At 34.1% G+C, this 23,308-nt stretch overlaps 1 protein-coding gene across 6 annotated transcripts in view; it reads right to left on the bottom strand.

Annotated features, from left to right (window-relative positions):
* The window catches only part of LOC106072342 (stimulated by retinoic acid gene 6 protein-like), a 37,730-nt gene that overhangs the window by 10,489 nt on the left and 3,933 nt on the right, over positions 1–23,308 (bottom strand). For 4 of the 6 annotated variants that reach the window (XM_056015281.1, XM_056015300.1, XM_056015291.1 and 1 more), the window contains exons 7-15: positions 18,748–18,796; positions 17,384–17,512; positions 16,943–17,067; positions 16,680–16,782; positions 13,133–13,337; positions 10,800–10,875; positions 4,171–4,246; positions 3,698–3,746; positions 2,100–2,214 (exon numbers count right to left, since the gene is read on the bottom strand). In XM_056015281.1, the coding sequence (XP_055871256.1) occupies positions 2,100–2,214; positions 3,698–3,746; positions 4,171–4,246; positions 10,800–10,875; positions 13,133–13,337; positions 16,680–16,782; positions 16,943–17,067; positions 17,384–17,512; positions 18,748–18,796 (927 nt within the window). Of the gene's footprint in view, positions 1–2,099; positions 2,215–3,697; positions 3,747–4,170; positions 4,247–10,799; positions 10,876–13,132; positions 13,338–16,679; positions 16,783–16,942; positions 17,068–17,383; positions 17,513–18,747; positions 18,797–22,566; positions 22,608–23,308 lie in introns of those variants that run through there. The other 2 variants (XM_056015317.1, XM_056015313.1) reach the window with 2 other exon arrangements.

The following is a 23,308-nucleotide window of genomic DNA, read 5'->3' as shown; positions in this document are numbered from 1 at the left end:
CTTTTCAATTGTGTTCATACCTAAAAATTATTGCGATGTTTTGAAACGTAAAATAAAGGTTAATAAATTTTTAATAACTTTTAGTTGTTTTTTTTATATCAAGATAACGGACAGACCGACTGACAGACAAAACGCAAAAACAATGTGGCTTTGATCCTTTTTAAATAATATCTATTAGAACTCAGTGCACCAATGTCTATGAACCCTCGTTAAATATCTCGTGTAAATAAAGACATTTTTTTTTATGGTACCGGTACTAGCCTATTGTGAGGTAATGGAATTTTTTTTCTTTGACGTCATATGAATGGACTTTTTAAATGTAATGTTAAAAGAACGCACTCGGTGCACCAATGTCTATTAACCCTCGAAAAAATTGCTTGTATTAATGAAAACATATTTTAGTCTAACTAAGCCGTGTGACGTAGTGTTTTTTTTTCCTTTGACGTCACATGGAATGAATTCTTTAAATGAAATGCTAAAAGAACGCACTCGGTGCACCAATGTCTATGAACACTCGAGAAATGGCTCGTGTTGATAAAGGTGATTTTTAGTCTAGCTAGGCCTTGTGACGTAGTGTTTTTTTTTTCCTTTGACGTCATATGGAATGAATTCTTTAAATGAAATGCTAAAAGAACGCACTCGGTGCACCAATGTCTATGAACACTCGATAAAAGGCTCGTAATGATGAAGGCGATTTTTATTCTAGCTAGGCCGTGTGACGTAGTGTTTTTTTTCCTTTGACGTCATATGGAATGAATTCTTTAAATGAAATGCTTAAAGAACGCACTCGGTGCACCAAAGTCTATGAACACTCGATAAAAGGCTCTTATAGATGAAGGCGATTTTTAGTCTAGCTAGGCCGTGTGACGTAGTGTTTTTTTTCCCTCTGACGTTATATGGAATTAATTCTTCAAATGAAATGAAAAAAGAACTCGGTATAGTAATGTTTATTAAGCCTCGTTATGTGACTCGGGTTTAAAAAAGGAATGATATCTTGATTTAGATCTAATCTAGATTTTTTAAACTAGATCTAGATTTTTATTACAGTATATCTAGATCTGGATTTATATTCTAATTAAAATTATTTTAGAGTCTAGATCTAGAATTTCTAGATCTAGTTTAGACTAAAATAGACTAGATTAAGATGTAGAATTTCAATTTCTAAACTTAAAGTGTAAAAAAAAAAGTGTAGATTTTCATTTCCAAACGTTTTGATCAATATTGTAATGTTTTAATATACTAAAACTAATCTACTATTTTTTTATTAAATTTAAATTTAAATTTACGGCAAATGAATCTTTGAAACATTATTACTTTTGACCATCGGATGGCTGCCTGGTCGTGCGGTTTGCGCGCTGGACTGTCGTTCAGATTTATGGATGGCCCAAGGTTCAAACCCTGCCCGCTCCCATCCCCCGTCGTCCTGCGGGAGGTTTGGACTAGGAAGTAATTATCTTCAACTCTGAAGGAACATCCGAAACGTGTAAAGCATTTTACATCAAAATTAAATCACCTCTTGAATATTATTTGCGAATATGCAGATCCGACAGGGATCCGACTTCGACGGGGGCCGCCTCTGAGTTTGTGTAACACAAACTCTCTTTGTAATCTTGTTTTTTCATAACATTATGAAGCCTTGTTTTCCTAACGAAAAACAGGTAACAAAAAAAAAGTTTCTTTCAGAAGACAATTCCTCCCAAAGAAAAAAATCCTGGTTAAAGGGAATGAATAGATCCACTCAGAGTACACAAAGCCTTATAAGACGTCTATTTAGCTAATTTAATAAACCATGATCATACACCTCTATGGCCTATATGAGGAAATACCCACCAACGTGTCTGTTCAAGATAAAGATTTTTAAGACCAAATTTAATTTTAGAAGATAATATTTCAAAAAATATAATGGTCAAACTAGAGTTTCTCCGAAGACCAACTAGCTGATTATTCTTTTTGCAAAAATATACACCAACTTTCAAATTTCTAGGAAAATTGTTAGAGCCTTTTTTAAGATCCGTGTCCAGGGTTTTCCGGTACCCATGAATTTGTAAGATGAGTGGAGGAATTTGAAAAATACATACATGTAATATTCTACAACTTACCTAAGTATAATTGCTACTTTTTCTACGAGCGACGTAATGTTGTCCAAGAAAGGGAAGATGATTAGCCCACCAATAGATAAAATGAGCAGTATAGCAATCAGTGTTAGGAAAAAACCTGAAAAAAAAAAGAAGAGCAACAATGAACTATATCTCCATTCAGCCTTTATCATCTTTAGGATTAAATATTCAATGACAAATTTATTAAACTTTAAACAATAACGGACTGGTTATTATATATATATATGCTCATGTGTGTGTAGAGTGCTTAAGGATTATAGTACCTAAACTTTGAGATAAGTTGTCTTGATCAAAATCAATCCTGTTGTTAAACCAAAAATTAGTTCATTCTTGATCTTTGTTTGTAAAGAGAGAATTGTGTTGTATTTAAGAATAGGAAACGCTTTAAAGACCAGCTTAGGCGCCAACTTGCCTTAGCTGACAAAGAAGACAGTACCTGTTTGCATGCGGTCTCTTAATGAGACAGCTGGAGGTCACTCACAAAGGCAGCTGGATACACATTTGAGACCAAAAGAAAATCTGCTGCCGAGGACAGACGCAGGTGGCGAAAGGAAAATCTAAATCGACCACCTGTGGACAATGGTTATGCTTTCACTGCATGTGGCAAAATATGTAGGTCACAGCTGGGGCTGCGCAGCCACGGGAAATACTGCATTCCTGACTAATCTTCAGACTTGAAGACAAGTCTTATTATTATATTCTTAAAACTGAAAATCACAAAATTTCTTTTGTTTGAAGAGCTTATTCACAAACCCATTAACGGCTATTGTTTGTTACTATAAGCTTAGCATATTAAAATGAGCGAATATAAATTTGTCTCTTAGACCATTTTCTGTTTCTATGTCTCAGGTCTATATTGATAACAATCATAATATTGTCAATAGTATTGTATCTAGTCTTTATTATTGCCTCTAATACTATCTCTAGTCTTGTCTTTGGTATTGTCTTTAGTATTGTCTCTAGTATTGTCTCTCTAGTATTGTCTCTCTAGTATTGTCTCTAGTCTTGTCTTTAGTATTGTTTCTAGTATTGTCTCTTGTATTGTCTCTAGTCCTGTCTTTGGTATTGTCTTTAGTATTGTCTCTCTAGTATTGTCTCTATAGTATTGTCTTTAGTATTGTTTCTAGTATTGTCTCTCTAGTATTCTCTCTCTAGTATTGTCTTTAGTATTGTTTCTAGTATTGTCTTAAGTATTCTCTCTCTAGTATTGTCTTTAGTATTGTTTCTAGTATTGTCTTAAGTATTGTCTCTAGTCTATTCTCTGGTATTGTGTTTAGTGTTGTCTCTAGTATTTTCTTTAGTATTGTCTCTATTGTCTCTAGTTATGACACAAAACTTGGATGATTTCATGACTGGATTATGAACGGTTTTGTGTATGCTATGGGATATTATCATTTTTTCTGCTAAACAGGATTGTGGTTAGGAATCATTTGGTTTGGTAAAACGAGGATTGATCAAAATCAGACATAATAGGTATGTGAGGTTTGCTAAATACATGTAGTTGTTTTTTTTAATATTAAAACATGTAAGGCTTAATTATTTTAATATTTGTTTTCACATTCTTGTATCATTAGACTTACTCCAAACTGTAAAAATAAGTAAGTAGCCAGCACAGCCTACACTGGATGCCTGTTCAAATATAATTATTGAAAGATATTATTAAAATGCTTCTTTTATTAACTGACATTAGTCTTGATCAAACTGGTTCAGATTGCTATTATGCTAATTAATAGACCTAGAATTTTAACTCAAACATTTAATACTTAATATCTATAAATCTGATTAATAAGTGTACCCTCCACAAAAGTAAATCGCATATTAATCAAATTTAAAACTGGATGTAAATTATTTAAATTTTAACCTTAAAAGGTAAATTACTTTATTGTTTAGATCTCGACCTTATTCACCAATCAGTCTCAATCAAACATGTTAATGCTTATAATACATATATCCATTTGATAACGATTTTCTTCCAGAAAGATATAACAGAAGAGCATTCTTTTTATAAATAAATCCCAACTACATTAGCATGAATTTTTTAAAAAACCACTACCAAGTTAGAACATGATGAGAATGTGAAATCACGAATGAAATGTTTATCTCCTTGATACAACTTCAGCATGTGATATCTGAAATAGAGTTGAGGGTTGAATATTTGATGCAATATTAGAATCATTCTAGAGACAATACTAGAAACAATACTTATTACAATATTATGCTTGTTTGTAAAATGTTTTACATGTTTCGGATGTTCCTTCAGAGTTGAACATAATTTACTTTCTAGTCCAAACCTACTTCTGGACGACGAGTGATGGCAGTGGGCAGGGTATGAGGCCACGACCATCGAGAAGTGCAAACGACAGGTGATACTAGAGACTAGAGGCAATACTAGAGCTTAGAAATACTAGAGTCTAGAGACAATACTAGAGTCTAGAGACAAAACTAGAGTCTAGAGACAATACTAGAGCCGAGAGACAACACTAGAGCCTAGAGACAATACAAGAGCCTAGAGACAATACTACAGACTAGAAGCTATGGGCTGACACAGTTAGTTGCAGTTGGCTGGAGCTATAAAACTTTTTCTTGAACATGATTATTTAAAACAAAAGAAAAAAAAAGAAATCACAGAAACTGAGTCACCAGAAAAAAACAACTAAAAGTATATCGTGTAATGTATGTCATTTATTTATTCATTATGCTTTATTACATATATGCATATGTATTGGTAGGCCTTGTGCAAATGTTAGACTAGCAATTTAAATAAGTGAAACTTATCTGTGTTAAAAAAAAAGAATAATGGAACCCAAATAATCACTCTCGCAGCTAAAAAGAATTATTTTTTAGAAGAAAAAAAAAGGGGGGGGGGGCCTGGTGTAAACTGGTAAATTGGATAAAAAAATTCAAGTGAATTTTTATTTACCCAGGTTTTATTGGGTCGCACACTGACGCACACTATACATACTTAGTACACCTTTTATTATGGTTAGGGTTAAAACCTTCTACCAGGGGGTTTTGCATTTAAATCCCCCTCTTCTACAAAACCAAAAAAAAAATGCAAACGACAATCCCTAAACTCCAAGAGCATATCTAAGGAAGATTTTGATTTTAAACCCCTCCATCCTTAGTATGCATACTTCATTTTGTCGGAGAACCTCATGCGACGCTCTGTCACAACCTTACTAAGGTGTCGACTCCCAATTCTGTAAAGGATATCCTTGATTTAGACCCGATCTCTATAACTGACTACTAAAATCTGTCTTAGCCATCTTTGTTGAGCCACATTTAGTGTTTTTCAATTTCGGCAGATGACTATTCAATGCACTTTATTAATGGAGCCCCGCCACTGGTAGAAATGTTTAACCTCTCTTGAATACGCTCTTGGAATTAGGTGACTGTAGTTTGCTTTAGATTTTATATCGAAAAGGGAAGTTTTATCGTCAAAATCATCTGTTGTGGATTTTTAACTAAAAAATCTCTGGAGTTGTTTTTTTCTTAATTCCAAACCCCATTTAGCTACGGTCTTAAAAATTTGGTAACTGTAGTTTGCTTTACAATAATATTGAAGAGAGATTTTCCACCTCAAAACTCTCTGTAGTGGTATTTTAAACTCAAAAACCATCTGGAGGGGTTTTAAACTTTAAAGAAAAGCCATCTGTAGGAGAGGAGTTTAAACTCAAAACCCCCAATTGGCTTGACTAAGCTCAAATAATTTTACTGTGTAATTTGCTTTTTTATATTAAAGAGGTATTATTTTAGCATCAAACCCCGCTGAAAGGGGGTTTAAATTCAAAACCCCTTTTGGCAACTCTCATAGCATTTTGAGTGCGTAATTTGCTTTTTTTTTCTATTGAAGAGTTATTTTTTTAGCTTCAAACTCCACTGGAGGGAGTTTAAACTCAAAACCCCTTTGACTACACTCATAGAATTTTTAGTGTATAATTTGCTTTGTTTTTAATATTAAAGAGGTATTTTTTACCTTCAAACCCCGCTGAAAGGGATTTAAACGCTCATAACATTTTAAGTGCATAATTTACTTTTTTTTTCATATTGAAGAAGCATTTTTAGCTTCAAACCCCGCTGAATGGGAGTTTAAACTCAAAACTGAGTCGAAACCCATTAACCTACACTCATAACTTTTAAACTCAAAACCCTGGTAGGGGGGTTTAAACTCAAAACCCCTTAGCTGCGCTGGGGCAAGTGATGGTATAGTATTAAAATGTCACCCAAAATAAACAAAATCAAAGCAAAAAATCAATTACTGAATTCCGATCCCTCCCTTGGGGGGGGGGGGGGATTTCATTTCGGGGGGGGGGGGGTTGAACCCCCAACCCCCCCCCCCTGGCTACGCCCATGACAGCTATAGTATTTTATGGATCTAGGCCATGGTTAACAATGTTGACATGAGAAAAGATCGAAAGGATTTAGACCTAGATCTAATTTTAAGAAATACACTTTGCGCAGATAGTTTTTTACTTTGACACATGAACATACAAAAGAAGATCCATTGATTTTATTATATAATAAAATTAACCTTCAAATTTGTGCTTCAAAACCATTTTTACATAAATTAGTTCCTTATATCTGTGACTACAGATTTCCTGACGTACATTCTTTCATTAGACAATACCATGCCTAGGTGTAAAACTCTTATATGATATAATTTCTCTTCGTACAGATAGTTTTATACTTTAACACATCAACATACTAATTATAGTCCATTCATTTCTTATTTTGATCAAATTAACATTCAAATTTGGTTTTCTAAAGCATTTTTAATACATTCGTTTACGAAAGCTGCGAACCGAGTTGAGATAGACCTATATTCATTCATGAATCGCGTACTAAAAATTATTTCGTTTAATTGTTTACTTTATAATCCCATTCATTTAACAAAGCTATCGCTCTTTTCGTTTTTAGCGGCCCCCGTAAGGGGAAAAAGCCGCTATTAGGTTTGTGCAAAATGTCCGTCTGTCCGTCTGTCCGTCTGTCACACTCAGATCTCGAAAACTAGAAGAGATATGAAAAATATTATATCATCATTAAATGCGGATTGAAAAGTTTAGGTGCAACGGCTACTTTTGGTTTTCTAAAAGCAAACCGTTTAATTTATAAAATTAATTATGCAAGCGATTTTTTCAGAAAAATACACCAGTTCTAAAACAATTAGGTAAATGTAAGGGAGGCAATGTTACAATATGCTAACAAAGATGGACAATTTTTGTGTATTTTCAGTATCACTAAGTCAAATATATTTATAAAATGTACAAGAAATGTTTACAACAAATATAAATAATAGTTAAAGGTGTTTTTTCTGGTCAAATAACTGCTAAAATTAAAAGAAAACATTTCTGTTTGTTTATAAAAGCTAATAATGCATTTTGTATGTAAATATCACGCACATTTTTTAAAATGGTCTTTTTATGCAGCGACTTTCGTGCAGTAGCGTAACGTCGTAACATGTCACGGTGCTAAACCAATTCCTTAAACTTTTTTAAAAAAATCAGATTTTATTTATTTTTTGTTTAGTGCCCCCATCCAAATAAAAGAAGATTATTTTTGTGCGTTTTGTCTGTTGGTCGGTCTGTCCGTCACGATTAGATTAACAAATAACACTAGAGGCTATTGTAAATCTGATTTAACCTTTAATTTTTCATTCAGAAATATTGCAATAGTTTTAAGTATCTATAATAGATTGTTCCGGATGTTTTGTGAAAAACAAATCAATGCCAATGAATATTTGTTTGCTCTTCTAACTTATATTAGATTTTATTTCCATGCTTAAACGTTGCAAGAAACACATGATCTTTAATATATTGTTCCGGTTTTTAATGTAAATAGCAATATAAATGCTAAATTAAAATATCTATACTGATTTATATTTCATTAACTATAAAGTTGTTCCGGATATTGTTTTATAAAAAATAAATTATGTCAAATGATTGTTTGAAATCGCATTATTGACTAATATTACACTTATATTCTTTGACACAACGTCACTATATTTTATTTATCAATATCAATTGTTCCGAATTTTTAATTTAAAACAACTTTATGTCAAATAATTTTTTTTTCAAAAATATCGACGATAGGTTATTCAGGATTTTAAAATAAGAAAGTAATTAACTAGAAACGACTATTGAAAATCAATTTTTAGACTTATTTTACAGTTAATTTTCTTGTCGAAATATAATAAAAGTTGTTTAATTGGTAAATAATGTTCCGGATTTTGTTTCGAAAAAGAAATCGAACTATATTACCTTAATTTTCTTACAAATCGTCGCCAAAAATGATCCGAATTTTATATGAAAAATCTAATAACGCTAATAAATGTTTGAAATCCCTCTTCTAATAAATAAAACTAATAATTTTCTCATTTACGAAAATTGGTTGTTCCGGATTTTTTATGAAAAATAGTTTAACATTTAACTTTCTAGCTAAAACGTTAGAAAATCTAATTATTGTTAATATTATGCTCCGATTTTTAAGGAAAACAACTTCCTAACACCAAAGTATGGTTTGATAAAATCTCCCTAAGGCTATGGTACATGTAATTTTCATAACAGACCATCCCACAAATTTAATTAATGGCATTTGATTAATCTGGAATTCTTATTTTCTCTCACTATAAATATATAAACATCCGGAACAATCTATTATAGAAACTTAAAACTAATGCGATGTTTCGGAAGGGAAATTAAATTTTAATCAGATTTTCAATAGCTTTTAGTCATTTTTTTCTCGCTATTAACATAACGGACAGACAGACTGACAGACAAAACAAAAAAAAAAGCGTCTTTAATCCGTTTATATATATATATATATATATATATATATATATATATATATATATATATATATATATATATATATATATATATATATAGTCTAACTAGCCCATCAAATGAAATGCTAAAAGAACAAACTCGGTGCACCAATGTCTATGATCCCTCGAGAAGCTTCTCGTATAGATGACATTTTTTAGTCTAACTAGGACGTGTGACGTAATGGAATTTTTTTCCTTTGACGTCATATGGAGTTAATTCTTTAAATGAAATGCTAAAAAAACTCACTCGGTGCACCAATGTCTATGAACCCTCGAGAAGCTGCTCGTATAGAAGACATTTTTTAGTCTAACTAGGTCGTGTGACGTAGTGGATTTTTTTCCTTTGACGTCATATGGAGTTAATTCTTTAAATGAAATGCTAAAAGAAATCACTCGGTGCACCAATGTCTATGAACCCTCAACAAGCTGCTCGTTTAGATGATATTTTTTAGTCTAACTAGGCCGTGTGACGTGGTGGATTTTTTTCCTTTGACGTCATATGGAATAAATTCTTTAAATTAAATGCTAAAACAACTCGGTATAGTAATGTTTATTAAACCTCGTAATGTTACTCGCATTTTAAAAAGACATAATAGCTAGATTTAGATCTAATCTAGATTTTTTACACTAGATCTAGATTTTTTTTACACTAGAGCTAGATTTTTTACACTAGATCTAGATTTTTTTTACACTAGAGCTAGATTTTTTACACTAGATCTAGATTTTTTTCTTACACTAGAGCTATATTTTTAAAACTAGATTTAGATTTTAAGTTCTTATTAAAATCATTATAGAATCTAGATTTAGAATTTCTCGGTCTAGTTTGGAATGTTTGTTGTTTTACATGTTTCGGATGTTCCTTCAGAGTTGTAGTCCAAACCTCCCGTAGGACGACGGGGGATGGGAGTGGGCAGGGTTTGAACCTGGGACCATCGATGAATCCAAACGACAGTCCAGCGCCCAAACCGCACTACCAGACAGCCATGATTTAGACTAGATCAAGATCTATAATTTTAATTTCTAGGCTTAAAGTGTAGATTTTTATTTCTAAAGTCTAGATTGTCAATATGTCAATATTGCAATGTTATAAAATACTAAAACTAATCTACTATTTTAATATTTCATATTGCAATTTGTCTATTAATTGATTATCTAGTGTTTTTTTTATATAAATCTTATCTAAATTACATCTATATTATCCCAAATATATATTTTAGATCTAGATCTAGTAGATATAGATATTGACAGTGCTAAATTAGTAGTTTAATTTAGGTAGATTTACATCCTCATTCTAGTTCCATTTAGGCCTAAATGAAAATGCTCAATACCAAAAGATTATCTAAAATCGCTCTTCTGACATATTGTACATATCCGGTAGTTGTCATTCCGTAATGTAACCAGTTTATCATTAGATTAAGAGCAATGCCTGGTCGTGCGGTTAGCGCGCAGGACTGATTATCTCTAAGGTCTCGGTTTCATACCCTGCTCGATGCCATCCCCAGTCGACCAGGGATCCGTCTCCCACGGGGGCCGCCTCTGAGTTTGTGTGGCAACACAAACTCTCTTTTTAATCTTGTTAATAGATATGTATGTATCGGCTTCGGGTAAACCCATTTTCGCAAAACTAATTTTATTTTTGTAGCGAAAGAGAAAAAACTTGAAAGGGTCATTAGCTGAGTTTAACATACATCTAAATCCAATCCACTAGATTAGTAAACACAAACTTAGACCCGCAGGCCGCGGGTAATATCAGGCTAGTATATATATATGATTGAAGTAACCAATGGAAATAACTAGCATTAAAACACACTTAAAATGTACTACCAAAAGTGCAGGAAAGAAATGTCAAACGAACATACCTGTAATTCTTTACAAACATCCCAATGTTAAACAAAGTTTGCAAAATCGTAATAGCAAGAGCGAATCCATAACAAACTGTTAGAAGAAAAATAAACATACACATTTTTGTTCCTTCCTCAAGGGAAAATTAGCAATTTTCTAAATCAGAGCGACTTTCCTGTTTACTTTTTAGGTATGAGACTCAAAGGATGAAATTAACGTTTCTTAGAAAGTAAGTTCGAGATCTTTTCTGAAAGTGGCACGGGTTGTCTTGACATATTGCTCTTTTCAAGGCCAGTACACTTCAAATCAATCTTGTGAACTTACTTTTTATGTGCCAGAGATTCTCAAGAAACTGTACATTTGTTTGCCACGCCGAGGTCGATTGAGCTGGAACTCCATGGCCTTAAGAACTTCTACTGCCATGGCTTGCAGCCATAATAGTAATATGTCTCATAAACTAATGGAGTAAGATTTGGTAACACAAGAGAGAATAAACGGACATAAACTGTATTCAAGTTTCAGTTTCATAACTCATTAATTTCTTCTGGCTGGGCCTCCACAAGAAAGGCAAGAAAGGGGCCTCCACAAGCACAAGAAAGGGGCCTCCACAAGCACAAGAAAGGGGCCTCCACAAGCACAAGAAAGGGGCCTCCACAAGCACAAGAAAGGGGCCTCCACAAGAAAGGCAAGAAAGGGGCCTCCACAAGCACAAGAAAGGGGCCTCCACAAGAAAGGGGCCTCCACAGACGAGATAAAAATATATTCGAATTTCAATGAGTAAGAAACTTTAGAGTTGTTTTTATTTTTAATTTTTTTTTCGCATTTTTACGCTGGCAAACATGACTTGATTAAGAACAGTACGATTATAGCATGAATGGAATAAGTCAATACAGCTCTGGATTTACGACGGTGCGTCTATAAAGGACCTTAATCTGAAAAAATATACACTTTTTAAATTAAAATATGCATATTAAATATTGTTTAAAAGGAAAGTGAGACTAAATTTACAAGAAATCTATTTCTTTCTTCTAAAATGTAACATGCATTTATCTATAAGTATTTTTATTCATGTGGATATTTAATAAAGCTTTCGAAAAATTGTAGGGGCTTCCACAAAACTCCTTTTCCGGGCCGCCAAATACTTAAATTAGGCCCTGCTTCTAGCAGTGTTGCCACAAAGGCTAGCCTAGAAGTAAGCTACTTCTGCTAGAATGAGCTCGTGAACCAAAAACTTAATAAGACGATTTTTTGGGTAGGGGAGAGAGGGGGCACCATTACAAGCATGGAAAGGATGGAAATGAAAATAAGATCCGCCTTGTTTGGGACAGGCCTGTCTCCTTTCTCTCCCCTCCCCTCCACACCTCACTACATAGTCTTCTACTTTTCAGCTCTTATTCGAAATGTTTGATAGGCTCTAGGATACTTTTTAGCCCGGGCCCTTTTTTTCTAATTACATCCTGCAAATCGTAATGCTCAAAAAATAATTTGCTACTACCCCCCTCACCTTTTCAATGAAACTGCCCACATTTCAACAAACTCCTTCTAGTACAAGTTAAGTATAATTTGAACGACCTGCTTTAAAACGCCCTCCTAAACACACTCAATTCTTGCCTGTGAATTCAACATAACTTCCTCCCCCCCGCCCTTTTTTTTTCGCCCCGCCACCGAACATAATATTTTTGCTCAATCTTCTTCCCCACCCCCTGTTTTAACGCTTCCCTAACATCATTTTGTTCCGTGTGATTGTAATTTAACTTTTCTAGCTTTCCACCGTCGCCACCCCTAAAAAAAATAATTCTACATACAATCACAGCTTCTTAATTCCATATTCTTTGTTAACTTTAGTTAACTTTTTGTTATCATTGTGGCGTAGTAACACACTCTCACCCAAGAATTCTTGTATCTTTTTTTTTTTTTTTTGCATTCACCCTCAATACACAAAATAATATACCAACATTTCACTTTGTACACACAAAAACACGTATTAAGTAAATGTTGGCTTCATGTAAGAAAAAATTAAGAATTATACAATATCTACAACAAAAAAACAGGAGTAGTATCGAAATTTACTCATAAAAAGAGTTAAAAATAATGCTTAAAAACGGAAGGAAGTATAATTTTGTACTTTTGACATGTCGGCTTTAAAAGACAAAATAGGTAGAAATAGCGAATACAAAATGTTTTTTTTTTTTGGGTACATTAAACCGCTGCGGTTTCGAGCGTGAAAGTGCCAGTTTTTCTAGACCCAAGGCAAGTAATAATAGCTTACATTTTCTTTTTTTTTTTTTGTACACCGCACGGGTTTTAGGAATATATATATATAAGATTTACTAATGCGCCGTTTACTAACCTTGAATGCTTATTACTAAACTTGAATTCTCTGCTATCTCAATTTGAGAATTGATTACTTTGACTTCCTCACTGTTATTTGGTGGTATTCTCAGAACAATGTTTACATCTATGAAGAATGAAGCTTGCTTTGTTTCATTACTAAAAAGTTTAGTATCAATTATTTCATTGATCCAAATAAAAGGGCTGATAATCAATAATGACAACTAAAAAAAAGAAAGAAAATATTTTTGTTGTGCAAATGTTTGTAACTGAATGGAACAAAAATTACATGCCAAAACATAACATATCATAACATTAATGTGGTGGGTTTGGCACAGAAGACAACTAAATTCTAAATGACGAAGGCAACTCGTAGGACGATTCCAAACTTTATTGTACACTAAAGACCTGCAGCCATACGTGAACACATGGTGTAGAACCAAGCACAAAAGGGAGTGGAGACGACTTAGGTCCAGTAACATACGGACATTACAGCGATACGAAATGCCGGTCGAATGGACAGTGCCCACGTTGGTTTGCCTTGTCATGCGCGGACACAAGGTGCCATCTAGGGTGAAGGGTCACGTGGATATCGGGGTGGCCGGTGTTTTTCTAAAAAGATATCCACTCCACTACAGAGCCCCTAGCTTGAAACGACCCGTCCCGGGGCGTTCAGCCTAGTAGGTTTCTGAAAACCGAAACAACTGTTTCTTGTCAGAGTCTTCTGGAACGACAAACATCTTTCCAGTTTGTAACGTGCTGGTTCCATCGGTCATACAGAGTGGTCTGTCTTTCTCTAAACATAATGACTGGGAAGCTGTAGAAAGTGTGATAGGGAGCAGTGAGCGAAATCGTCTTTGTGGCTGGTTAAAATGCTTGTAGTTTCTTCTTTGTCTATCTGGCCTCCGGACTCTGTTATGCCTGTTCTTGTTTGGCTGCCCAGAGTTAAAGTTTCTATTTCTCGATGTTTGAATAGAGTGATTTGCATCTGTATTGTACATTGCATCAGCTTGTTGCTCATTGGTTCGTTGTTCTACTTGGTGGGTTGGCTGTGAAACAATGGGTTCACTGTTGCTCACAGATTGAACCTCCGCTGTGAGTTGTGGTGATTGCTGACAGTGACGCCTTACATGTCCAACTTCCCAGCACTGGGTGCAGACTGGTGATCCATCATCAGTGTATGGAAAGAATCCTCTCTTCGTCTTTGACCATACAAGACCCGGCGGTGCTGTTGGTCGAATTCTGTTTTGGTTGCCATGTTTCGTGTGTCTTTGTGTGGGTCTGCGTTGACTATGTGGTTGACTAGAGAGTGGGTTAGTTGAGCTTGGCAGACTGTTATAACCAGACCCCTTTATCTCTTCAAGTTGCTTCTCTAACTTGGCCAATTTCGCTAAGAGAACCTCAGACCACTGCTCTTGGGCTCGAGCTGCATCTTTGTTCTGGTTCTCCAACTTGAACGCATAGTTTCGTAGACTTTGAAAACTTATCTGGGGATGTTGCACTATGAACTTACAGAGTTCTCTACGTAGGTCAGAATCACTGATTCCATAGGCAAATTGGTCCCTCAATCTTTCCTCTTTGAAACATTCTATGCCTTCTCTTTGTTCTTGTCGGATAGCCGTTGTGAACTCCTTAAATAGTCGGTGAGAAAATTCAAGAAGTGACTCGCGTCTTCTCTGCTGCGACATCAGAAATGTAATCTCTGCCTCTCGCACAGGTATGATTGCTTCAAACGCGGAGGTAAGTGCATCGAGCAGCGCTTCTGGATTATTTCTGATATGAGGTGGCTGAAGATCTACCTCTACTCGAGCTGGACCACTTATGTTCGCAAGAATGGTTGCTGTCTTCTCTTGAGGCGAGAGGTAAGGCCGAAGTTCCCATAAATCTCTTATTTCTCTGACGAAATCTTCAATTGAAACCTCAACATTTCTGCCATCCCCACTGAACTGTCTCATTTTTCTAGCAGGTTCTATGATGTAATGAGGGCGCTGACAGGCCAGCTTTAATCCCTCAAGTTCAGCTTGTAGTCGAGTCAACATCCCCTTAGTGACACGTTCCATTCCCTCCGGCTCTCCTCCACTGCACGTGGGACCCACGTCTCTTCCCTTCACTGAACTAGGTTCCACCATATTTCTCTCCATCTGGCCGCAGGTCTTAAGAAACTCTAACAATAATAGTAACCTAATAACTAAATCTATCTCAACTGAAACAATTTTCAAGCTAAGTAAAATCACAATTTAAGAAAATATAAGCAAATTATCTTAAAAACTAACTAAAACTAAATCTAACTACCCTGAAACAAAAAGAAGAAAACAAAAATAGAAAATATTTGAAAGTACAGAAACGGGAAAAAACTAACTGTTACTTGTAGACATCTACGTCTGGTTGTCACTTTCTTAGTTTCGGTTGTCAGGAAGCAGATTCTGAGACGTCTTCTGATCGAACAGTGTTGTCTCACTTCCTGACCCCACTCGTGCTACCAAGTTTCTGTGGTGGGTTTGGCACAGAAGACAACTAAATTCTAAATGACGAAGGCAACTCGTAGGACGATTCCAAACTTTATTGTACACTAAAGACCTGCAGCCATACGTGAACACATGGTGTAGAACCAAGCACAAAAGGGAGTGGAGACGACTTAGGTCCAGTAACATACGGACATTAAAGCGATACGAGATGCCGGTCGAATGGACAGTGCCCACGTTGGTTTGCCTTGTCATGCGCGGACACAAGGTGCCATCTAGGGTGAAGGGTCACGTGGATATCGGGGTGGCTGGTGTTTTTCTAAAAAGATATCCACTCCACTACATTAATATTAATTAACAGTAATTCTATGGCCTCAATATATTCATTTACTAAACATATAAGTGCACAATGAGTGGCAAGTTTTTAATAAAATGCCGTCTAAAAAACAAGAAAAACAACAACAATTTTTTTTAAAAAACAAAGCTGTGCGATTAGAATTATTTTTGCCAATTGTATTTATTAATCGCTATTTCATGTTTTTGGCTTCTCAATACGTTATGATCCTATCACTTATCTGGACCAATTGGAAAATTTTACTGTTATAAGGTTTTAAATGCAATTACAAAAAAAAAAAGGAAGACTTCAATTCTAAATCATGGCTCAAGCCTCCTAAAGCCGATATAGTAACCACTCTGCTAGTGAAGATTTTATAACTCAAGAAAATAGACAACAGTGGACAACTCAAACTTAATAAGGATTTTGGATAAAAGTTTTGTTTAAAAGAATAAACAGCAATTGATTTTTGTAAAGAAAAAGTAAAACTAAAAGTTTTTAATAATTTTCCACCACAAGAAATATCATTCCCCCACTAAAGGATGACTGTATAACTACAGCAATTATGATTAACCTCAGGAATGTTTACAAAGAATTTCCAGCCATATTTAACACCACCGTATCGTATAATATCAGAATGTGACAATTAATTAAATTAATGTAAACTAGAATAAGAAGGCTAAAATGTACAATAAGAACACACTCATATCGCCTGGTTCTTTCACTGCAATTATGAGGAAAGCATTACATTTTATAAAAGAATACAATACCATGTAAGTCGCTACCAGTTGAACTAAAATGATACAGACAATCTTTGTTGGGTACTTGAAAAATGTCAAGACAGCAACAAATTTTAGGACTCTACTCGTATTCCTGTTGAGATGAATATAGATTTAAACAGTTAACAATAATTTTCTATAACTAAAAGATGAATTGATATTCACACAACTACATTTACATATACTAAAAAAAATATAATATTTCAACTAAACACAAAAAAAAACATACACTATAGTTAGTAGCTATTATTTACATTTGACCAACAAATGACTTCTGTTGGGTCTTCAACAACGATGCTTGATAGACAGAGTCCTTAGATTTTTTAAACACCCATCGAACATGATCCACTTGGTGAGACTTTGCAGTTCCAGCAATATACTGACAGTGCAATACACATTGCTTCATAGCTTAATGTCTATTTGTAAATGAATGAGCAGCTAAACTAGACATTTTATTTTATAGCAACAAGTAGAGTTTTTTTTTTTTTACCGGAATATAAATCCATTCCAATTACTATTCAATTAATTACAAACTGCTTAATCAAACTTTATAAACTATCCTTTATAATTGACTTTAATAATTGCATTAGATTTACAACACCTTTCCTTCTCATTGTTTTCGTTATAAGACTACCACAATTGGATCAAATAAAGTAAGTTGCTGAAAAGTGGATGAAACAAACTGTTTTTACTACCTGGTGGACAAATGATTTGTTTTTATAACATCTGTACAACATGGACGTGCAGTACATTATAAGAGACAGCAGAAAAACAAAATTCGGGAGTGCCATTAGAACGATCACTGCTTGCATGCCTGCCGATAACTTGAAAAAGATTGGAAAATTGATAACAATGACAATGATATGAAATAACAATGAATTCTTCAATTCATATAATGAAATCAATCACAACAATATTAAAATAACTGTTAAAGTAAATAAATCAATCGAATTTTTAATTTCATTTTTCATTTAATATAATAATAGTCTTCCTGAATGTGTTGCGCCATATTGGGCTATCATATGCCCAATCCTCTCAAAGCTGCTCACTGTGTAACCAGTCTTCATGCGTCTTTGGTAGATGTTATTACATTAAGGCTTACGAATATTTCAGTAGTATTCCATTTAAATCCTTGAGCTTAGCATACCCAAGTCATCTAGTCTTTATCAGAACGTAGACAACTTGCAGGGGACTTTTCCTTTCAAATATGTTTCCACGATAGATAATGTTACTCCTTGTGAATGTTGTTTATACATCATTTCCGTGAGCTCGATAAGTAAGCCTTGGAGGGAGATAGTTTTGTCATATCTGTGCATTCTGTTAAGTCCACTTTCATTCAGCCTGACCGTAATCACAGCTACATTAAAACCTTACTTTAAATCTCACTAGGGGGAGCGGTGACTGAGTTTTTAAGCGCCTGGCTTCCGAACCTGGGGACCTGGACTCGAATATCGGTGAAAAGATTCTGAAATTCAGGATTTTTAGGGTACCCCTTGTCCGCACAACTCTGATGGGTAACTAACTTTAGTTGAGGAAATTAAAGACGGTTGGTCGTTGTGCTGACCACATGACACCCTGCTCGTTAACATGGGCCACAAAAACAGATGACCTTAACATCATCTGAGCAATAGATCGCAAGATCTAAAAGGGGAACTTTACTTTTTTTGAAAATTCTCACTCTAAGTAAAAGCAATCTGGTCATGTTCATTTGAAGATTACTAATTTGTCAACCACTTCTGTTTCATTGCAGTGGACATTAAACAAGCATGCGTCTAAGTGGATAGGAAACATGCATGTGTCTAAGTGGATAGGAAACATGCATGTGTCTAAGGCAAACTGTCGTGAATTGTGTTTTATAGACCTATGTTGAATAGGAGAAACGAACAACTTTCATTTGTCCTCTAGGTGTCAATGTTTGCAGTTGTCCTCTAGGTGTCAATGTTTTCATTTGTCCTCAAGGTGTCAATGTTTTAGACAGAAAAATAATTATAAAAATATAATATTATAATATTATATTTCAACTGTTGAAGAGTTAACTTAAAAACAGAAATGAAGTTACCTCTTTTAGATTATTTTTTTCAATGCACTCTGCAACGTTAATTCCGAACCTAGAACATGTTTTAAATGTGAACAACTTAAAATATCTATAAATAATAATATATAGGTCTACATGTATTTATACTTTTTAAACAAAATATTTAACACTTATATTTTAATTTATTTACACATGTGCTTTAACCAAGACAATGTCACTGCTCTACCTCCATGACCTCACCAAGTGAATTGATTTCTCTCTTTACCATTTTTAGAGGGAGTATAGAGTAAAGGGGAATAGACGCTATTAGTTTTGTGTGGTCTGTCCGTCCACCCGTCCGTCCCATTTAGATCTTATAAACTAGAAAAGATATTTAAAATCTGACATAATGATATTTTAGACCATTTAAAGTTCTGATGCAACGGCTACTTTTTTCTTTTCTGATAGTGAAAAATTTAATTTTTAAAATCAACTATGCAAGCATTTTTTCATAAAAATACACCATTTTTACAACTATTCACTATTAATAGTAACAAACACAAAAAAAAGGGGGGGGGGCTATTTAGTAAGGGGGCCAACAATTTACCATATTTTGAACACATTTACGCAAACGGTTTAAGATTTTATGTCATTTTTAGCGGCCCCCGTAAGGGGAAAAAGCCGCTATTAGGTTTGTGCAAAATGTCCGTCTGTCCGTCTGTCACACTCAGATCTCGAAAACTAGAAGAGATATGAAAAATATTATTTCATCATTAAATGCGGCTTCAAAAGTTTAGGTGCAACGGCTACTTTTGGTTTTCTAAAAGCAAACCGTTTAATTTATAAAATTAATTATGCAAGCGATTTTTTCATAAAAATACACCAATTCTAAAACAATAACGTAAATGTAAGGGAAGCAATGTTACAATATGCTAACAAAGATGGACATTTTTTGTGTATTTTCAGTATCACTAAGTCAAATATATTTTAAAAATGTACAGGAAATGTTTACAACAAATATAAATAATAGTTAAAGATGTTTTTTCTGGTCAACTAGCTGCTAAAATTAAAAGAAAACATTTCTGTTTGTTTATAAAGGCTAATAATGCATTTTGTATGTAAATATCACACACATTTTTTTTAATGGACTTATTATGCAGCGATTTTCGTGCAGTAGCGTAACGTCGCAACATGATCAGGTACTAAACCAATTCCTTAAACTTTTAAAAAAAATCAGATTTTATTTATTTTTTGTTTAGTGCCCCCATCCAAATAAAAGAAGATTATTTTTGTGCGTTTTGTCTGTTGGTCGGTCTGTCCGTCACGATTAGATTAAAAAAACTAGAACTCTAAAAGCTATTGAAAATCTGATTTACACTTTAATGTTCCTCCCGTAACATCTCAACAGTTTTAAGTATCTAAAAATTGATTGTTCCGGATTTTTTTGTGCAAAACTAATCTACCCCAACAAATGTTTGTTTGCTCTTCTAATTTATATTACATTCAATTTCCATGCTTAATCGTTGCAAAAACACATTATCAATAATATGTTGTTCCGTTTTTTATGTAAATAGCATATAAATGCTAAATCAAAATCTCTATACTGACTTATATTTCATTAAGTGTAAAAATGTTCCGGATACTGTTTTATAAAACATGAATTATGCCTAATGATTGTTTGAAATCGCATAATTTACTAAAATTACACTTATATTATTTGACAATGCGTCACTATAATTTGGTTATCAATATCAAATTGTTCCGTATTTTCATCTTAAAACAAATTTTAAAAATATCGACAACAGGTTTTTCAGGGCTTTAAAAAAAAAGTAATTTACTAGAATTGATTACTGAAAATTACTTTTTAGACATTTAATTTTCTTGCTAAAACATAACATAGAAGTTTTGTAATCGATAAAGAAAGTTCCGGATTTTGTTTCTTACAAATCGTCGCCAGAAATTTCCGAATTTTTTTAAAAATCTACTAACGCCAAATAATTGTTTGAACTCCCTCTTCTAATTAATAAACACATAATCTTCTCATTTACGAAATAATGTTTTTACGGATTTTTATGAAAAATATTTTAACTCACTACTCTTTTACAGTACATTTAACTTTCTACCTAAAACATGTAAAAATCTAATTATCGTTAATATTATGTTCCGATTTTTAAGGAAAACAGAATCCAAACACCAAAGTAAGGTATGAAAATCTCTCCACATGGCTGTAGTACATCTAATTTTTATACGAGACCATCCAAAAAATTTAATTAACGGTATAACATTTATCTGAAAATCTCTTTTTCTTTTACTATTTATACAAACATCCGGAACAATCTATTATATAAACTTTTCAATTGTGTTTATACCTAAAAATTATTGCGATGTTTTGAAACGTAAAATAAAGGTTAATCAATTTTTAATAACTTTTAGTGGTTCTTTTTTTATATCAAGATGACGGACAGACCGACTGACAGACAAAACGCCAAAACAATGCGGCTTTGATCCTTTTTAAATAAATTCTATTAGAACTCAGTGCACCAATGTCTATGAACCCTTGTTAAATATCTCGTGTAAATAAAGACATTTTTTTTTATGGTACCGGTACTAGCCTATTGTGAGGTAATGGAATTTTTTTTCTTTGACGTCATATGAATGGACTCTTTAAATGTAGGCTAATGTTAAAAGAACGCAATCGGTGCACCAATGTCTATTAACCCTCGAAAAATTGCTCGTATTAATGAAAACATATTTTAGTCTAACTAAGCCGTGTGACGTAGTGTTTTTTTTTCCTTTGACGTCATATGGAATGAGTTCTTTAAATGAAATGCTAAAAGAACGCACTCGGTGCACCAATGTCTATGAACACTCGATAAATGGCTCGTAATGATGAAGATGATTTTTAGTCTAGCTAGGCCGTGTGACGTAGTGTTTTTTTTCCCTCTGACGTCATATGGAATGAAATCTTTAAATGAAATGCTAAAAGAACGCACTCGGTGCACCAATGTCTATGAACACTCGATAAATGGCTCGTAATGATGAAGATGATTTTTAGTCTAGCTAGGCCGTGTGACGTAGTGTTTTTTTCCCCTCTGACGTTATATGGAATTTACGATTGGTGAATGAGGTCCATTGAGCTAAATGTATCGAATTTTTCCCTGGCTTTGGAGAACACTAATAATTTGTGTTAACACCACAAGCACATTAAAATATGAAAATCGCATCGATGGAGACCTTCGCACCTAGAGGATCAATTTATAGGACGCCATTTGAAGGGACCTATCTTGATAAGCTGTGAGAAAAAACAACACATAAACCAAGACATTTTGGCGACAAGAATCACAGACCAATAACATTATTTTGTTCCGCTAGGGTCTCCTTTGTGAAATAAAAACAAATGTGCTTGCATAGGACAATCTACAAAGACTCACCATGCCCAGTAGTTATGTTTACTAAGACTCACCATGAAGAAATGTAGATTTGTTTACTAAGAGTCAGATTCACCATGTAACACAGTAGATTATGTTTACTTAGACTCACCATGTAACACAGTAGATTATCTTCATTAGGACTCACCATGTAACACAGTAGATTATCTTCATTAGGACTCACCATGTAACACAGTAGATTATCTTCATTAGGAATCACCATGTAATACAGTAGATTGTCTTCATTAGGACTCACCATGTAACACAGTAGATTATCTTCATTAGGACTCACCATGTAACACAGTAGATTATCTTCATTAGGACTCACCATGTAACACAGTAGATTATCTTCATTAGGACTCACCATGTAACACAGTAGATTGTCTTCATTAGGACTCACCATGTAACACAGTAGATAATCTTCATTAGGACTCACCATGTAGCACAGTAGATTATCTTCATTAAGACTCACCATGTAGCCCAGTAGATTATGTTTACAAAGACTCGCCATGTAGCACAGTAGATTATCTTCATTAAGACTCACCATGTAGCACAGTAGATTATCTTCATTAAGACTCACCATGTAGCACTGTAGATTATCTTCATTAAGACTCACCATGTAGCACAGTAGATTATCTTCATTAAGACTCACCATGTAACACAGTAGATTATCTTCATTAAGACTCGCCATGTAGCACAGTAGATTATCTTCATTAAGACTCACCATGTAGCACAGTAGATTATCTTCATTAAGACTCACCATGTAGCACAGTAGATTATCTTCATTATTACTCACCATGTAGCACAGTAGATTATCTTCATTAAGACTCACCATGTAGCACAGTAGATTATCTTCATTAAGACTCGCCATGTAGCACAGTAGATTATCTTCATTAAGACTCACCATGTAACACAGTAGATTATCTTCATTAAGACTCGCCATGTAGCACAGTAGATTATCTTCATTAAGACTCACCATGTAACACAGTAGATTATCTTCATTAAGACTCACCATGTAGCACTGTAGATTATCTTCATTAAGACTCACCATGTAGCACAGTAGATTATCTTCATTAAGACTCACCATGTAACACAGTAGATTATCTTCATTAAGACTCGCCATGTAGCACAGTAGATTATCTTCATTAAGACTCACCATGTAGCACAGTAGATTATCT

The sequence above is a fragment of the Biomphalaria glabrata genome, chromosome 1 (genome assembly GCF_947242115.1).
Source record: "Biomphalaria glabrata chromosome 1, xgBioGlab47.1, whole genome shotgun sequence".
NCBI classification, from domain to species: domain Eukaryota; kingdom Metazoa; phylum Mollusca; class Gastropoda; family Planorbidae; genus Biomphalaria; species Biomphalaria glabrata.
Note: the sequence above shows the minus strand (reverse complement) of the source record. Positions and strands in the feature narration are given on the sequence as shown.